The following is a 19,527-nucleotide window of genomic DNA, read 5'->3' as shown; positions in this document are numbered from 1 at the left end:
CTATCCATCCTGGTGGATTTGTCCTGGTAATAGAGCATCACTCTCCAGCCCCGCCGCTGACGTGAACGGCGTGATCGTTTCCAACGAGATTTCCGGGTCATCCTCGAGCTGGACGGTGGCAGGAAGCAGCGGCAGTCTGTTGTCGCTCCGAGAACCGTTGGAGATGATCGACTCTTCGTCAAACTGTGGGCTCATGTCCTCCAGGTGGTCGGACCCGACGTTGATGTTGCGTGGATGTTGTTGCGGCTGCGTGGGGACCAGAGTCTCCTTGTGGAGCGTCGTGTCATGGTGGTAGGAAACAAGCTCGTCGCTGAAGTTCACGGCTTCCACCGCGTTGTTGGAGCACGCTTGGTTGCAACCCAGAATGGTTGCGAAGGCCCGGCGGAAGTCTGCGTTGAATGCATAAATGACCGGGTTGAGGGAGGAGTTGGCCCAGCCGAACCAGACGAAGACGGTGAAGGTGGTGTCGCTGACGCAGGGCGGATCACAGAACGGGACTGTGCAGTTGAGGACAAAGAACGGCAGCCAGCAGAAGACAAACACCCCCATGATGATGGAGAGGGTCTTCAGGACTTTGGTCTCCTTCTTAAACGACGACTTCAGCGAGGCTTCATCGTTGGGCCTGTGCTGCTGCTGCTGGTTCCGGTTCATTCCGTGGCCTTGGTTCTGTGCCTGCTCCGCCGCCCTCTCCAGAGACGTGATCCGGCGGATTTGGGTCTGAGCGATCCTGTAGATCCGGGTGTAGGTGGCAATCATGATCACCACTGGGATGTAGAAGCTGATGAGGGAGGAAGAGATGGCGTAGGTTTTGTTCAGGTTGGCGACACAGCTCTTGGCGGCGGTGCTGGCGTTGAGGTTGCTGCTGTTTGTGAAATTCCGGCCACTGGCCACCACCATTTCCATCACTTCTTCCATCATGTCTTCTTCTCCCTCCTCTCCGACCTGATGCCAGTTGAGCTGGACCGGGATGAAGGAGATCAGGATGGACAGCGACCACGCCACCCCGATCATGACAAACGCCACCCGGTGAGTCATCTTCCGCTCGTACTTGAACGGGCTGGCGATGGCCCAGTAGCGGTCCACACTGATGATGCACAGGTTCAGGATGGAGGCTGTGGAGCACATGATGTCGAACGCGATCCAGACCCCGCAGAACCGTCCAAACAGCCAGGTGCCGGTCACCTCGGTGATGGCCTCCCAGGGCATCACCAGCACGGCCACGAACAGGTCGGACACGGCCAGAGAGATGACGAAGAAGTTGGTGACCTTGGAGCGCAGGTGTCGGAACCGGACCACGGCGGCGCACACCAGCGTGTTCCCGAGCAGCGTGGACACGATGAGCAGGAAGAGGACGCAGCCGACGAGGACGCGCAGTCCTCCGTTTCCTCCAGCGGTCCCACCGTCCTCCTCCTCCTCCTCCTCGTCCTCCTCCTCTTCCTCGCCGCTTGTCCCGTCCAGCTCCGACAGAACTTGGGTGAAATTACTCCACGTCGTGTAGTTTTCCATTTTTTCCTCCCAACAGAAAGATTAAAAGTGGTAACAGGTTATTAATATCCACTTTTGTTCTGCACAGCGGCTTCTGAAACACAAACCATCCTCTGATCTCTCAGTGAATAATAATAAATAAAGGGAAAGTGTCTTATAGAAAGAAAAAATAGATCCTTACTCCAAACAAGCGAAGCAAAGCAAAACCCAGAGACGCGCTCTGCGGGTGTTTATCCAACGAAATGGAAAGAAAATACTAGAGAGAGGAAAAAACTGTGATAATAACTTAATAGCAGTGATGCAAATAAATCCTGTCGAAAAGTTGGGTGTCTCTACAGGGAGGAAAAGGGTCTCTGCCCCGGTCTTTTGTTCCAGAGTGACTCACCTCTGCTGGAGGCTCGTCGGCTCCTCAGCACAGGTGACTGCCACCACAGTCTGTGTCCAGCCTTTCAGTTTCAAAGACAAATTCCAACCCCATCAAAAAAAAAGGAGTGCAAATGAAAAGTTCATGTCAGAATGATGAGATAGTCACGATTGTGCGTTTAGGCACACATTTTTTTTTCTTGTGCGCTTCTTTGAGAAATAAGCAAGGGACTTAATAATAAAAATAATAAAAGACATATGACGATAAAAGCAATTTGTTCTTTATTATTTTGACTGAATCTAGAATAGTGTGCAGTTATTTAGTGTATCCAAACATTGTGCCTTCAACAGGTAAAACAAAATCAATCCAGACTTATTACAATAATAATAATAATAAGAAGAAGAAGAAGAAGAAGAAGAAGAATATTAATCATAATCATGATCAACTCTTCAGATAGAAGCGGAGTGTCAATTTATATTCAGAAGCAGCTGGCTGGAATACAAAGAAATGCATTTTTTTACTTCTTCCCAGATCTCCATTGTAATATGTAGCCCTCTTGCTGTCATCATTTCATTTTATATAACAGAGAATAGAGGCTTGAATAACAATAAGATGATCTGTTTTTCAGTAAACATTGTGAGCCTATTCTGGGGGTTTATTTTAGCAGACAACAAGTAACAAAACAAAACATACACAAATGACTGCAACCCTGTCTACGCACACACATACAAAGAAATAAGCACATCATAAACTCTTCAGTACAGTAGGCGGTTCAGTGAAGCACATTCAACCCTGATGTTGTTGTGGTGAAGTAAAAAAAAAAAAAAAAAAAAAACTCATCAACCAACTAAGTCAACATAAAATCATTAGATTGAGGGATGTTGGTGTTCCAGTACTTCCTCTAACAGAGGTGTATTTGACCTTACATTATTGTATTTCCAGAGAAGTGTCATTTTCCAGTAATGACTAAAAGCACATTCTCATTTAAAAAAACATAAAACAATAATGAATCAATAAAAAAACATTAGATATATTACAAAGAATGGTCATCTCTGCTTGATAGAAATATATTTAATCAAATTTCTAATCAATGAGCATATTAGAATTGTCTGTCTGACATCTCTTTAATGCATGCGCTGTATATAGGTGTTTAACCATTAATGATCATAAAAATAAATGTTTTTCTGAACTTCTGATAATTCTGGGGTTGTTATGAAGCCCTCTGCTGGTGTCAACTGAGAGTGAACAGAATTGAGGGACGAATCTATTTAAGGGACAGAATATCAGAATATAGTGAATCAAAGGCTTTGCATTTCTGGCTCCATCCAACAGTTGGTGGGTTATTCACTTTTTTTGTGGCTGACAGTTGTCTCTGAGAAGTTCAGCTGCAGAGCTCTCCTGGAATCATCATCATCATTAGCAAATGGTTCAATTCAGGTTTAGTTGTCAACTGTGCCGTATAAAAGAGCGAGGGCTTCTTGTCACACTGAGATTCAACACAGAAGAAGAAAAGAAATCTGTCAGAGAAGAAGAGAAGTATTTATAGAGCAGCCTTCTGAACTGAGCGCTGATGAAGCCGGATGCCAGAGACCTGGCAGGTTAAGAAGATCAGAGAGGGAAGTATTTCTCAACAAATCATATATATTTCTTTGTCATCCGGCTACATTTGTGTTCATTTATTTACTTGTGCAAGAACCGGAAAATCATTCATGAAATCAACATTTATTGAAGTCAAGGGCAGGTTCACTTTGAAAAAAGTAAGTCAAGGCATTTGTTTTAATGCACCAACTTTAAAAATCATTTTTTTTGCATATCAACCATAGCTTATTTCAGCCCAAGGGAACTCTGAAGGTTGCAGCTCATTGAAACACATTTTATAAAAAAGACACTTTCATTAAAGTTGAGCTGAACAACTGTCCTGAATCATTTAATCTTCTGTCTGATTTGACTTCACTGTAGCTGCAAAAAGCTGCCTGCTCAGAAAAGCTTTTCAGACTGACCGAAAACTTTATTTTCTTCTCCTTCATTTGTTTATCTTCATCTACTTCTCTGTGATTGATAGAGGTTTAATGAAGGGAACCTAATGGATTTAATTTAGAGTAATCACAGATTGAGTATTCAGTAGAAAATAACTGTGGTGCTAGAGTTTAGTCACCACAACTGAGAGTCTCGATTAAAGGCGAAGAAATTACCTGAGATTATGAAGGTGAAATTGGAAGCTATTTAGACCTTTTCCACAGCAAACACTTTGCAACCACCAGATGGCGCCACCTGTCTGCTGTTGTGTCTTAAAACGTCAACACATGGAACAAATTTAGTCATTCAGTTATTCATATGTTAATTTTTGTCCTTATTGAACTTTAATTAAGGAATATCTGATAAACACATGTTGTATTTTTCAGTATGATGAAAGTTCTTATTACTTAAGCTGTTGTTTAGAAGCTGTTCTTGAATGCATCACAAATCAGTCACAACTCAAAGTGAAGTGAAATAAAAGCAGTGCATTGTTCATTGTGAAGGAAAAACATTCAGGTTTAGTTCACTTAACTGACAGTAATGGCTGCCTGTCATGTACAAAATCACTTTAAAGGCTAATAAGATAATTTGGGCCACAGTGAGCAGGAGTGTTTATAGAAGTCAATGTTGTAAAAGTTTAGAGCCACATTGATTCATGGCATGTTGAGCTATTGCTGTCCCTTTCTTTGTGGTAGATCCACAGTGGATTGTCACCAAAACACTGAAGCTCCAAAGAGCTTTTTAACCTCTTTTAGATAGTAGTTTTGTTTTTTACAACACATTTACTATCTGGTTCAGTATCAGTGTTTCGAGCAGCAAACTCTGATTAAGCCACTGTACACAACCTGCTCAGCAGCAAACAGACATAGTTGGAGCATGAAGCAGCTAAAGAGACAGATATTTCCCTCAGTAGTTTTTGGAGACCAAGAAAAGTCTAAATGGAGACGGACTATTGGACTCATGAAGCTCCAACAGAGCGATATTCTTGCAGTTGGTTGTATAAAGGGCAGACGTTTGGTAACGTGATAGCCAGAACAGCTTTTTTTAAGGTCAAATGACTGGATTGTGTCTGTCAGATTGTTGCAAAATACTTTTTTTTCCCCCTAGTGGCTAAAAATCAAAGTGTTGTCCTAATGCTTAGAGTTACAGTAGCAGTCTTTCCTCTGTCTAATCAGGTGACTGCTGGGAGTAACTGACTGAAGTGTCAACAACACAAATGGAGCATTAAGGACAAAACATCAGTGGGACACTTTCAGGTGAGTTTTGAAGCTGCTTACTGTGGATCGGCCTTCTGGGCTTCTTGGTAGCCATTGTTCGTGGCTCAAAAGAAACACAATTGATTTACAAGTGATTGGCTGATGCATACCTAGCATTAGCACTGCATCTCTCATTGCAAAAAGGTCTTCAGTCTGATGGAAAGTCTGGAAACATTCAAAAGCTGTAATGGGTTAAACCATGCATGCAACTCAAATCCAATTTATTTAGCTCTGCTCTCAGTTTTCATGTGATTTAAACTGACTAAGTGAGCACATCTGATGGGGGAAAAAAACCGAAGCAAGCTCTACTATTGGCACAGTTTCAGCAACGCTATTCCTCTTGAGGGATCAAAGCATTGATTCCGATGCTGCCCTCTAGCCTTGGAATTAAACTGTCTCCAATGAACTATCATAAATCCCGGAAGCATCCATAAGTGTTTGTCTGCCTGGAGCTCATAGTAATGTCAACACCTCCGTACCCTGTTAGTAGGGAGCTGGGAGATCATATGAGGTCAGACTCAGCGTGAGTGAGTCAGCGTTCTCCTTTACCTCAATCTTTGTGGGAGCAATTAGAGTTTTAGACCTTAAGAGTGACAGCACTTTGTCACGGTTACAAGTGCATCCACAATACAAGCACAACCATGATCCATGGCAACATCTGTAATTCTATGTGGTTGCTACTGTAAACTCGTTTTTTACTTTGCCGCAAAGTGAGGGCAGAGTCATCTCTGACGCAGGAGCACTGATCGGGCATCGCCTGTAGTTACGCCCGGTGGTAGATCTGGCGGAGGCTGACATTTTTGTTGCTGACATTTTTTGTTTGTGAAGAGTTGAAAAGCTTTAATCACTGTTTTGGTACGACTGTTGAGGGGCGGGGATGGCTGCTTAGTGTGTGTGTAGTGTGTGTGTGTGTGTGTGTGTGTGTGTGTGTGTGTGTGTGTGTGTGTGTGTGTGTGTGTGTGTGTGTGTGTGTGCGTGTGTGTGTGCATGACAGCGTTGGGTGTGCTGAGAAGTTGAACTTGCATGAACCAGCCGTGCAGTGAACGTGACGGTGCAGCTTAATCTAAAGGTGAGCGTCGCTGCCTGTCGGAGGCATCTCTAACATAAACAGAGCGTCGCGGCTTGCAGGGCGCGGCTCACCTGCCAGCTTGTCTGAAAGAGTAAAGAGAAGAAAAAGAGAAACTGTGATTCTCTCTTCCAAGTTCAATATAGTTTATATAAGTGTTGAATCCACTGTAGAGAGAATTGTGTCATCTGATGATAGAATATATCTGTGGTTTCTTTCATTTACAGGACCAGTAATTGAGCCCATTGGCTACTCCAACACTGTAAATCATTGCTCAGTTTTCTTTTAGATTGACTTTCTTCCTCCCAGGCTGCAACACTTCAAAACATCTTGTAAAGACTTGTTTGGGGAGACTAATCCATCACACTTAACAATTTGTCACCTTATAAGTTAAATCATCTTATACATTGAGAGCAGAATTCATCCGTTTTTACAACCTGGATCTTATTTTTTATAGTTTTCTCCATCGTGCTTATCAGATCATAAGATCTAAGGCGGTAACATGAGTGGTCAGGTGATCAGACAGGTTGTAAACAAACAGTTCAATAGGTCAAAGATGAACCAGTTTGTTGCAAATGTAATAACTAACATTTACCATGGACAGATGTTCTCAAAAGAAATAGCCATGGTAAAACTGAAGAGTTGTTTACAGTGTGGCTGTCTGTCGACTTATGTTTCTGCCCTGTTGCGGTGTTCAGGACTCAGCAACAGATGTCTTATGAGTAAAATTCTAATCAGCGGAAATGATGAACAGATCTATAAAAACAAACGACGTAGGCTGCTAAAAATGTAGCCTTGGTTTATTCTTTGTTCTTTGGACTAGGGATACACATATTAGATTTTTCTTCTGATTAATACCTTTTGCAGTTATTTACTTGTATCAAAAATACAAGAAAGTCTCACTACTACATTCGTCATCATTGAAAACACTTCAGTGTGAGAAATTACACTTTTTTGATTATGCATGAGCTGAAAAGTCTGGTCTATATGTGTCAGAGCAATCCGCTGCTATGGATGAAGGTGATCATTTGAGAGGATCGATTGCTCATGTTAATGGGATTCATGTGTGAGAAATTGGACTTATGTGTACAGTACGCTGATTCAAATATGGTAGGCAGGAAAATTGCAAACCCTCTCGCATTTTGAAATATCTCTTCAGCAATGTCCTTTGTCCAGAACGCAACACTGCTGATAGACTGAAGCCAGAGCCTCAGAGCAAAGGAGGCCTGCATGTCAATGTGGTTCTATTTGTGGGGAACCATTATTCAGTTATCAGTTACCCTTTTTGCTTTTGTTTGAACATCAGTAAAGAAAAGATTCCTGGCAAATAATATCTCCGTGCGTAGTTTGAAATTGTCAAATCTATTGGCAGAGTTAGCCTCAGTTTGGCCAAATATTCTGCCATTGTCAGTGAAAAGTAGAGAGAGAAGGGGGGGGGGGGGACAAGAGTGAAGTCGATGCTGACCCACTGCTGAACCTTGGAGGAATAATGACCCTGAAGGACAAGTGTGTGTGTGTGTGTGTGTGAGTGTGTGTGTGTGTGTGTGTGTGTGTGTGTGTGTGTGTGTGTGTGTGTGTGTGTGTGTGTGTGTGTGTGTGTGTGTGTGTGTGTGTTAAACATGTTATCGTAGCAGCCATGCTTGTTTTAGATCTTATCCTAGTTTTCAGGGTTCATGTGTTTTTGAGTTAATAGTTCTTATCTGCCATGTTGGCTCTGAGTTTTAAAAACACTCAGGATATTTTTAACTGTTAGGGGATTTAGCGTTTCCCTTCCAAGCTTAAAGGTAAATTCAGGAGCCTAGTTGTTATTTTTCATGAAAACCTAAGATATTGACTCTAATTCAGCTCAATAAAAATCCATAATGCCAAACCCTTCAAGATGAGGACATACAATTATCATAGTAATAATAATAAAGTAGACTTTGGATCATAATTAGACAAATTCTTCTCTTTTTTTGGCAGAATTTTCATTTTGCCGGTTCAAGAGAATTTGCTTGACATGTAGAGATGCATTTGATCCTTCTACTCTTCTATTCTTTACAGTTTCTTTTGCTTTTCAGAAAAAGTTTGACTTGTACTAACTGAGTATTTGTACACTTTATAGTTTGGACACTATCCTTGCCTCTTTGATTTCTACAGAAAGAGAGGGAATGAGAAAGCGGTCCAGTCATAAATCCTGCTGTTTGACAGCAAACACAAGGCAGGGTCATCAAGAAAACAAAACACACACACACACACACACACACACACACACACACACACACACACACACACACACACAGGTGGTCTGTAGCCCCTGGCTGCTGAGAGGCCGAGAGAGGAACAAGTGTGTGTTTGTTCACTATATATCAGTTTATCAGCTAATAAGAAACAGAGATCTCTGATAACTACTGTGTTAACATGGAGACTTTTGTTCTATTTATAACCCAACTTTGATCTTGATCAGAATAAAAGATTCTTCATTTAAATACGTCAATTATATATAAGTGACTCTTTCAAAAACATTTGTATTTATTATAGTGGTTTAAACCTTTCAGAATCTATACAGTTAATGAAAATGTGTCAGATTTCTCTTTTTGTTATTAAGTAGTATGTTGATGATGCACCACTATCTTCACAGTTTGTTTTTTTTGGTACGAGCACCAACTGATCTTTAGTGTCTTACTGTAAGTAGGGACTAACTTACAGTCAACACTGTAAATCTGGAGACAAGGGAAAGAGTGAGATGGAGACCCACTGAGGAAGACATGCATAAAGTGAGCTGTCTGACTAAAGTGTCAGACCGGAGTCTTAACAGTGAGAAGAGCTTTTAGGTCTGACGGTGACGCTGAGTGAACGTCTGAGAAACAGGAAGATGAGGAAACCTCAGTCATAAATATTTACAGTGAGAACAGACAGGAGCCATTTCGGATCTGTGGTTATGTTTTTGTCACACAGATTATAAAAGAACAAGTAGAGGGTCACAGAAAGTGCAATTGTGGAAGTTCAGAATGTGTGTGTGTATGTGTGACATTTGCCTGAACTGAGAGTCTCTAATCAGTCAGTTCTCTGCGCCATTATTTACTTCATTGATGTTGCACAATGAAAACGTGCCACCAGATCAACATCGTTGGTGGGCGATCCTTAATAAACACTGACAAGCAATTTTTTAATGGATACATTTTCTAAGCTTTTTTTGACTCTGAGTGAAATGCCCTGAATGAATTTAGTTTACCAGGTCCCACTGTTAAGCAGTGATGCAGCTTGTACTGTATGTCCAAGATTCTTATTGTGAAAGGTAAAAATGAAAGGAATAAAGCAGCTGCTGCTGTGAATGTGGAGGGATTGAGCTTATTTTCTCAAACTGATAAAAATAAAGTACTTTGTGGCTGTTTGTATTGTGATGAACTCTGTTGCCTGTCTACACGCCTGCTATGATTCAGCCTCATTAGTCCTTCCTTGCGCTCAGGGGTTTTCTCAGCCAATCAGCTCCCTTCCTGATCTCCTGCCTAATCACCAAATTCCACTCACCTGAGCTTCTTTACCTTGTGAGGTTAGTTTTTTTTTATCCTTGGTTTTGTTCTGCATTGATTGGTTTTGCTTTGCCTGCACAAACCTAGGAAAAATGTATTTCGTCAACTTCCTGTTGCTTGCAGTCTCCTGCATTTGGGTCCACCTGCTCCACTCTTCATGACATATCTTTATCATCTACTCACAAATTTGCTTATAAATGAAACCTCAAACACTGCATCATTGGCTTCCATTTTTTTTGTTTTCCATACGATATTTCGATCTTATCAATCTATAAATCTGAATTGAGCACTCAGTTTGCAGTTTGAACGTTTAGAAATCAAGGGGTCTGGATGTTTTAACGCTTCATAATACGCTTGTGTGTTGCTTTTGTGTCTGCAGCGTAAGCTATGTTAAGCTCTGAAAAAGAATATGATATAGCAAAAAATCCATGTGGCTCCAGTTGGTGCCTCTGTTCTCAACCAAACTCAAACAGAAAGACACAAGCGGTCCCTGTAAGGGTTAAACAGATGGAGCTGCTCTCCCTCTCTCCTCACTCTCTCCCTCTAAAAGCTTCCAGCAGCCAGCAGCTCCGAGGGGATCAGAGCTTTCAGACCACTTGTTGCTAATAGAGGGATATTTACCCTAACGGGAACAGAGGGAGAGTGTAACCCCAGGTCACTGCACTCAGCAACAACACTGACACAAAGACACACAGACAGCCTGTTCTGCTTTTACAGCAGGGACAGACGGATACACTGTAAAAAATGTCCATCTGAAGCAGTCACGTAAGCTCTGTTCAGACAGGCGGGAGGTTCAGTACGGGTCACATTTGTTTTCAAAAATATCAGCAGGGATCAATCTATCATATCTTTTTTTTATTCCATTTCAACTCCTGTTGCAATGCTAATTCAACATGTTAAATTTGTGATCACAGCAGGTGTTTTCCCATCACCTGCAAAGCTAAAGCACCTGCACCTGCTGGGACATCACTGGTTGGGGCGTGGCTAGATGTGCAACAACGTTTGCAAGTTATAGAAAAATAGCAACAGGGAGCAAGAACAAGTCAGCTTAACTCAACTTTGTCTATATTCTGTTTTGTTTATGTTTTTATACGTATCCAAGCGCACACTTTAAACAATGGCTAGAAAATCTAACAAAAACAGTAAGAATGCTCTCTGATCTAGTGAGGGAAATTTGTCCCATTTTTTTTGCATCCGTCTCTATTGTCAAAATAAGCATAACAGTTGTTAGGACAAAGACCTTTACTGTGTTTACACATATAAATCTTAAACTTTTTAAAAATCTGGTTGCCATTTTCTTGAGAGCAGTATAGCCGTTTTTGTCCCAAGTCGATAAGCGACAAATTGAAGGTTAAAGACTTTCTGGTGATGTATATAAATATTAACACTCCTCTCTATATTTGTCTGTACATAGTAACTACCAACAACTTCATGCTTTTGTCATCTGCAAACATTCAGTCTGAAAAGGTTGCAGATATGACAAAACACTACATAAATTCATTGGTTTGGTGGTTGTCAGTTCATGTCCTTTCTTGTTTTTGTGTTGGTTCTTTGTTATCTGAAGAGGCTGTTGAATAATGACAGCCAATCATAACAATTTAAAGCCCATGAAAGGAAGCTATTACAACACAACCAGGGCCTGACCGAGCTCCGCTGGACTGAGTTAAGTTCTGGGTGGAGGGACGGTGAGGGCAACACCAACACGTTATGTGAAAAATAAAACAGATAAAAAACCGAACACTGATTGAGTTAAACGTCCTGTGTTGTCAGCTAAGCCCCGGCTTATGGAAAAAACACCAGCAAATTAGCCGGAATAATACTCCGGCCGTGTTTGTTGTCATTCCGTAGCCAGTTATGCCTGGCGCTGCTTTGCTGTAACCCCGCCGCGGTGACACCTATCTCGACGTTAAACAAATATGGCGAGGTCCTGACCCTTCTGTGTTTGGATTTGCAGGCTGGGAGCCCAGACAGCCGCGCACCGCCGCGACGCACGTATCAACACAAACCTCCGTACAGGAATGCAGCCGCGGCCTGTTTGACTCGGCTAGGGACCCCAACATGACCCGGTGTGTGTGTGTGTGTGTGTGTGTGTGTGTGTGTGTGTGTGTGTGTGTGTGTGTGTGTGTGTGTGTGTGTGTGTGTTCATGTTCTCTCATGACTCTGTTTCTGTCTCTGACACCCAACACACAGATCAGACCGCCTCCAATCCTCACTGAGAGAACTGCAAACACACAATTACAGTCTTCAAGTTTGTTGATAGACATTTTCTTATGGACATGTCTATTTAATGACAGTTTACAGGTAGTCTTGATTTTCTACTCTTTTGTGTGTGTGTGTGTGTGTGTGTGTGTGTGTGTGTGTGTGTGTGTGTGTGTGTGTGTGTGTGTGTGTGTGTGTGTGTGTGTGTGTGTGTGTGTGTGTGTGCGCAGGATGAGGAGCAGAGTTTGATCGTTTGTTGTTGCTCTTCAGAAAGAAAATGATTGCTACTGTTAAACTCTTTGATTGGTGGAGCAGCTTGTTTAACCACAAGGTTGGTGGTTGCCCTCTAGAATGCCGAGGTGTCCTTGAGCAAGACATTGTTGCTCCCCGGGCGCTTCAAGCCCACTGCTTCCGGGATGGGTTAAATGCAGAGAAATAATTTCCCCATTTATTATTATTAACACCCTGAGCCACACACACACATACTTCATGGGCCTTTCTTATTACAGAGTACTTCTAAATCGGACTTGCATCCTTCAGAATTCAAACCTGAATGAATTCCATGTCATGATGCTCCTAGTTCTTGTGTTGATGTTCCTTCCTATATGTGCATCATTTCATCAATGCATATCCAATAATGCGGATCAACCACAAAAACACTGAGGCATATATGTTCCCCTGTAAAACACACCACTTCCCAACAAACATTCTCTTGTTTGGTGCTGCTTTTTTTTTTTCAGTAAGGGATGCATCAAAACAAACATGTTCACGAACCTTGTCAGTCATTAAATCTGTATTTATATAGTACTTTTCAAACCCAGAGTTACAAAGTGCTTCACAGTTCCAAAAAGAGAGGATAAAAGCATTTGCAGAAATTATAACACAAACGCAAGCAAAAATTGAACAAATCAGGGCAAAGTAACGAAGAGTAAGGATGTGGAGGTCGAGGGTGTGGATGGGCAAATTGAGCATCTAAACTCCAATAAGGGGGATGGGACTTTGTGTCCCATAAGGGACTAACAAGTATTATTTGAATATATTGGCATCTTTGAAACTGTAAACTGGATGTTTTTACGTTACTTTGCCCTGATTTGTTCTTATTCATTTCACAATTTTTGCTTGCGTTTGTGTTATAATTTCTGCAAATGCTTTTATCCTCTCTTTTTGGAACTGTGAAGCACTTTGTAACTCTGGGTTTGAAAAGTACTATATAAATACAGATTTAATGACTGACAAGGTTCGTGAACATGTTTGTTTTGATGCATCCCTTACTGAAAATATGTTCCTGTTATGATAGTTTTCCATCAGAATTACTTTTTTAATATTTGTTTATTGGGATTCAAATTCCTATTTTAAATGACAATTGACATGGAATCAATATTTAACAATGATGATGCATCTTATTTGTTACTTTTTCATCACAGGGGAAAACTGTTTTTCATGTTTGTCAATGACAAACAATATATGCAATATGGAAGGAATGCTGCCACTTTCCTACTTCTAATATACGCTGTCTCTCATACAGGGTACAGTATAGGTAAGAAGGTGTGGTGTGTACAGTTAAACGAGTGAAGTACATCCACAAAGTGTCTTTTACAACGTCAATCATAAATGAGCTGAAAACCTGTTTCCAATATGCTGTAAAACAACTTTAAGCAATGTTGGGAAATGTTGGACGTGAGTGCTTTGAGACGTTCCTCTTCAGGACACACTAGTGGATGTTGGTGGTGATGATGCTTAAAGTTTCATTTGTTCCAAGTGCATCACAACAAAGGGAAGAGTCACAGGACTGTCAGTCACAGTCCGTCCATGCCCACATGGAGGTCCAATCAGGCAGAATAAGTGAAAACACCTGTGTGGATGGACCATTCCTGCGTTGGAAACTTAAACACACTTTCGTGTACAGACAAAACTTCCACACATACTGTAGAATCACTAATGCATGAGGACACAACTGCACTCAAACACAAGGCTTTAATGCGCTGTTGGCTGGGTGTGGTGCCCTGACAGAGTTCATGAATTAACTGAACTCTTGAACTGTACTGTGGTATGTAGCAGACAGTCATTCAGACAACCGGTCGGTCGAACTGCACAGGAATAATCTCTGTCTAAACAAGTCTGCAACTCAGACCTAAAATATTATTTTAAAGGATGAAGAGTAGACGTTTCAGCTAATGTACATAATAATTGAGTTTTTGGACTTTTGCAGGTTGATTACTCAGATTTTGGAAATATACAAATTGTGTTTTGGACACAGTGTGCAAAATGGTTCATGGCAATGAAAAAAAAGTAGATCCTCCAACACAGGACCAAGTCACTGACTGACAAGTCACTGGCATCTTCAGTCAGTCATAATCAATCACTAAGACAACCAATAAATCTGTCAGATGTTTGGATTGCACATGTGTTTGTGCTTCTTCCTCTACTCCCTCTATCTTCAGGGCTCCCACATCCCCTTCTTTCTCTCCCACGCTTTTTCTTTCGTTATCTCTGCCCTTCTCCCTCTTGCTCTCACTCTGCTACCACTCTCTTCTTCTGACCCCTTAAGGGCAACACACCTGCTGCATCTTGTATGTATGTTAAAAGGTGTACCTGGTCCACATGGCACATTTGAGGGTGGGGTGAAACTCCTGCCGTCATATGGAGATAACGGCCCCGAAGGTATTCATGATGTTGCATGAAAAATGACGGAAGTAGTTGTGGGAAGACTGTAAAAAAGGACAAAGAGGAGCTTCAACCCTGCCTACTTTCACACCTCTGAACACCTGGCCAGTTGCTGTGTAAAGGGGGTGTGATTGGTGGATTGTCTGTAGTTAGAAGTAACAAATTGTTATTGCAGACTCATTGATCCTGGGTTTTATTTTTTCCCCAACAATACAGATTTTTTATTTACTGGTGACTCCCAGTAGATCCTGTGGGCTCTAAGCAGCTGTTAAATGAACTTATAGCTCCGGCTCTGTTTTCTGCAGAAGTACAGGCTGAATTTTTAGGGCAAAATGACAAAGTAGAGTCTCTACAGGTGAGAGTCACATAAAGTCTTAAAATGTGAATTCAAAAGGTAGGCTGTGATAGAAGAACAGACAATTTAACCAGGTAGTCCGTGAAAAATCTCTAGGACGCTAGAGGAAGGTCAGAGGTCATGGTCAGCCGGAGGGGAGTCTGTCTTGGTCAAGTACACTGCAGCACGGCAGACGGGGATTTGAACTTCTGACCCTTAGGCCGAAAGCTCAGACTCTCCGCTCACATAAACATGAAGGTGAACTCCAAAGAGTCCAAACTGAACGCAGGGTTTTTGCCTTCCTGTGTCTGGCCTTGTTTCTGTCTGTCTTTGTGTGTCTCTGAACTCTGCAGGCGGTTTTTAGTTCGTCCTCCTTGAGGCTGACGGCTGGAATGCTGACATAACAGATGTTGTCTGACAAAGCCAATAATTATCTGCTGTATGGCTGTATGTCCATACCCGCTCCTCCTCCTCCCTCTCCACATCCTCCTCCGCCTCCTCAGACTGCTTCACCATCTCTGTTTCCTCCAGCTAGTCTGTGATTCCATTGCACATACAAACAAAATTACATTTATCTTTTATCTTAACCTCAGGTGAAATCTTTTAAAAATTGGTTTTCTAAAATTTCTACAAAAAAATACTATATTTTTTCACTTCAATCTTGCGTCGTGTAGGAAGTTTTGGTTTTATTCATCCAAGTGTTAACATATGTCTCTGAGATTCCTGTCTCCACTACAATGCAATGATCACAACATTAAGAATTACATTTAAATCAATGAAACTGTTAAGGCCTTTAGACACAGGCATGACGAATAAATTCAATAGTGCCATCTGAGCTTTATTTTCTGTTTTTACCTGGAGAAATCAACAAAAATAAATCTCTCTATTTTAGCCACGAATATACTCTTAATGCGTGGTGCCGTTTGGTCTACAAGGTTAGCTAATCGTCTATTATCAAGAATATTTAACTGTGTTTGGAGCTTATTTCTGAGAAGCTTGTTCTAAATAAACTTGACCTGACTTTGTTTGTTGAGGTGGGCGTATCGCTGCAGTGCACCGCTGACCCGAGCCAGTTGGTTAATTTTTCTCCAAGGGCCGCTCTTTTAGCTCATTATTATAATTAAGTGCTCTCCCAATGACCTGAAACAGCCATTTAGAGAAATCTTTATTGATGTGTATCTTTTGTTCTGAATCAGAACGCAAGCGACACGAGTCCAGAGAGTTGGGGAGGTCGGGTACGGGCGATGGGTAAGGAGTTATGTAGCCTATAAAATGCTGCCAGATTCTTTTTGTTTTTTTCATTTGTTTGTTGGATTGGAAACAAGAAGAATCATAATAGGGTTATTTCATGATCCATCTTCATGTTTTCATAAAAGTAAATGCCACTTTTTGGGTTGAATCTTTTCATTCTCTTTAATTAGATTAACCTCCTGTATAATGACCAAATAGCGGAACAACTAAACATACAGTTGATACACTTTGCTGCACTAGTAACCAATTGATTGTGATCCATGCCTTATTGCTTAAAGTTGATCCCCAAAAAAATCATGCACATACTGCAATTTAATAATGTGGGAATGACTAACAACCTTTCAAGTGATTAAATAATAGAAAAGCAGCTATTCCTTTCTGATTTAAGGGCAGATATTGGTACATAACACCCATGAAACTGATTAAATATTTCTTGCATCCATAATTTTATTATAATTATACATCTTGTTTTGGTTGATTGAAGTTGAGTGGCTTGTCCTACACATGACACTCACACACCATTTTCTCTATTATATTTTGTTTTCTGATCCCATCATAATGCAGTCAAGTTGTAGTGGATGATGTAAGATGGTGTCTGTATAAAATAGGATGTTTGTACACCAATTTAGATTTTGTAAAGCCTCAAGGGTTTCGCAAGTCAATCTTTGGACTAAAACAGACAAAACAATGTTTAAACGTACAGTGGCCAGCTAAATATTGGTTACCAGTTTGATTCTCCACCAAAAAAAAGAAAGTGAATGTATTGGGCATAGTTTCTTTGGCCACTCAAGATGGATGAACTGCTGGATCCAGCTGCCACAATTTAAACTCAGTCCATTTTTATGTCTGAAGTCACACAATAAACCCCCCAAAGGTTCCCGACTGACTCAGCACATAAATGGCAAAGTAAACTTTCAATTACAAGTACGAAAAACAAAAAAACCACCGAGATTGCAGCGTTGTGGTTTTTCCTGTGACAGCAATGGCGATGGAAATAAACTTAGAGAAAACACAAGCTGGACATGCTGGAGGTGAAATATCTGGACACACACACGCACACCGACCTGCTGGTTAAGGTGCTGATTTTGGCTGCTGAGCGTTTTATCCAAGTCAACATCTGATCCTGTTTTTCCCCCTCATTTTGAAAATTGGTGTCCCTTATCGTGCCCAAGAACTGCCTTTGAACCAGAAAATACATAGGAGGAGGAGGAGGTAAGGGAAGCTGAACTTTAAACTTCCCTGCTAAGATTTTTATAGCTCAGAGGGAAAGAATAAATAGATTTCATGGGCCGGATAAAGAAATGTAGCAAAATCACACATCAGGAATCACAGTCTGTTTCAAAATGTTTTCTTTATTCTTTCCTCTTGTTTCCATCACTCATTCAAAAACTTAACCCATGAAATGCAAAGTGAAATGCAAAGTGAAATTCACAGAACACCGTTCTATTTATACTTGAATTCTACTCTTACTGACATGTATAAATGGCTTTGTATTGCCAATGTGTGAATGGATTAAAACATTACTTAAAAACATAGAGCTTCCCTGAATTTCTATGTTATCTTAAACAGCCGGTGGATTTATTTCTATGTAAAGGACTTGGGACGTTTTTCTTCTCGATGAATTCCAAGGATTTAATGTTTATAGCAAAATCCTGTATCCTTGAGTGGATAATGTCAGTTAATTCATCCAGGGTTTTGTAGCAGAAGTAGTCTCCTGGTGGCGGGGAGGACAAAACTAAAATATGAGTAGTTTTGCTTGGTTCTGCCATCTATATAATCCAATAAACAATCTATCAAAACGTACACAGACTATCCAGACTCATGATGCTTATCTGGCGGGTAATTTGGCTAGCTTGCTGTTTACATCAGCTAACATTACAAAGCAACCAAAGCCAGGTTTGTGCAGCGTAGCTTGTGCTGCCTTCAAATGCAGCTTGTGAGCTTGTAGTTATGACATGGGAAGTGGATAAGTTGTGAGGACCCCGTTGCTAGGCACCGGCACCATAAGACTCTTGAAGACATCGAGGCTAACAATTTAGCAATCTAGCAAGCTGGTAATGGTATGTAGGAAATGCATAATGGCAGAGGAAAAAGATTATTGGGAATATAAATATTTTCCTCAGACATTTTATAGAATTACAAAGAAAAACGTAGAATTACTTAGCTATGTGATTGCTGCGTAACGTTAGGGGATAAAGGGATTTGCAAACGGCAAGCTTGTTAATATCATGTAGCCAATAGCCCAAATATAATGTAGGAATATTAATATTATTCAAATGTGATTATGTAACGGATGCCCGTTGGCGGCTACAAAGTGCATGCAAGCACGCAAGCACCAGCAACAGCATGCTGGTTGCAGTTACCGTAACGACCATCTGTGTTATATTTGATATTATTAGCAATGCTATTGAATTTTAATTTGAGTTGTGCTTGATCTCATCTGATTTGTCACGCAAATGAAGTTTGCCTTCAGGAATTCATTAGGAGAAAGAAAATCATTTTGGATGGGATGATGAAAGGACACCCTCTGCTCGGCCCCATCACTGTAATCTCAGGACCGCCCTCTTCATCTGTGTCCTCAGGTTGAACCCAATATGCCCTCTCTTTCTCTCTCTCTCTCGCCCTCTCTTTCAACTCTCTAGACAGAATCAAACCCCAATGAGAAGCTTAAAGCTAATGATGATGGGTTGTGTTCATTCTGTCAGGTTTAACAGGTTGTACATCAAGCCTATTCCTTTGGTATGTAGCAGCATATTTAAATGTGATGCGCTCTATGCATTTGTCTCTGTTTTTTTGTAAACGGTACACACATTCTTAGTTTGATATTACTTAAAGCTACAAACCCGGTGATTGATGATTTGGGAGGCACCGTAGGTAATTTGTCAAGAAGTTGGAGCAGTTAAAACAGGTTGGCTTCTTACATGATACAGTCTGTTTGCAGATTCACATGCCTGTTCAAAAGTCATGTATATTCAGACTTTATCATCTGACATTGAAGCACTACCTGGTTGGAACCATTACTGGGGAAAGCATAGGAATATAAAGTAAGAAAGTGAATAACCCAAAAGAGGGATTGTGAGCGCAAAAACTTACATCGGTTATAATCGCTACTTGTATATGTATCAAATGACAATTTGAAAACAATGTGAAAATTGTCGCTCGTAGCAATGAATCTGCAGCTCCCCTCGGCTTCATGGAGCTTTATAGGTTGTTTCAGCTCATTGTTTATCTCACCGATCCACAACTTTACTGTTCTGGTCTACATGCTGTAAAAAGACACAATAGACTGCTTACTCAGCAGAAAAAGCAGACAGACACAGCCAGAGACTAGCTGGTGAACATAGTGGAGCAGGTAGCAGCTGAAGACAGATAATTCCCTC

The 19,527-nt window shown here is 41.1% G+C and overlaps 1 protein-coding gene across 1 annotated transcript; it reads right to left on the bottom strand.

Annotated features, from left to right (window-relative positions):
• LOC129092709 (D(1)-like dopamine receptor) lies at positions 1-1,506 on the bottom strand. The gene is made up of 2 exons (XM_054600728.1): positions 919-1,506; positions 1-855 (listed from the first exon to the last, which is right to left on the bottom strand). Exons 1-2 carry the CDS (start codon positions 1,504-1,506, stop codon positions 1-3), a joined length of 1,443 nt encoding a protein of 480 aa, XP_054456703.1.
• Positions 1,507-19,527: the final 18,021 nt, after the last annotated feature.

Source organism: Anoplopoma fimbria, chromosome 6 (genome assembly GCF_027596085.1).
Source record: "Anoplopoma fimbria isolate UVic2021 breed Golden Eagle Sablefish chromosome 6, Afim_UVic_2022, whole genome shotgun sequence".
Taxonomy (NCBI): Eukaryota; Metazoa; Chordata; class Actinopteri; order Perciformes; family Anoplopomatidae; genus Anoplopoma; species Anoplopoma fimbria.
The sequence above is the reverse complement of the archived record's forward strand: the minus strand, read 5'-3'. Positions and strand labels throughout refer to the sequence as shown.

Coding starts and splice junctions, on each gene's coding strand:
- LOC129092709 (XM_054600728.1), bottom strand. CDS start 1,506: ATGGAAAACTACACGACGTGGAGTAATTTCACCCAAGTTCTGTCGGAG. Junction 856..918: donor GAGAGGAGGGAGAAGAAGAC/ATGATGGAAGAA, acceptor AACAGCAGCAAC/CTCAACGCCAGCACCGCCGC.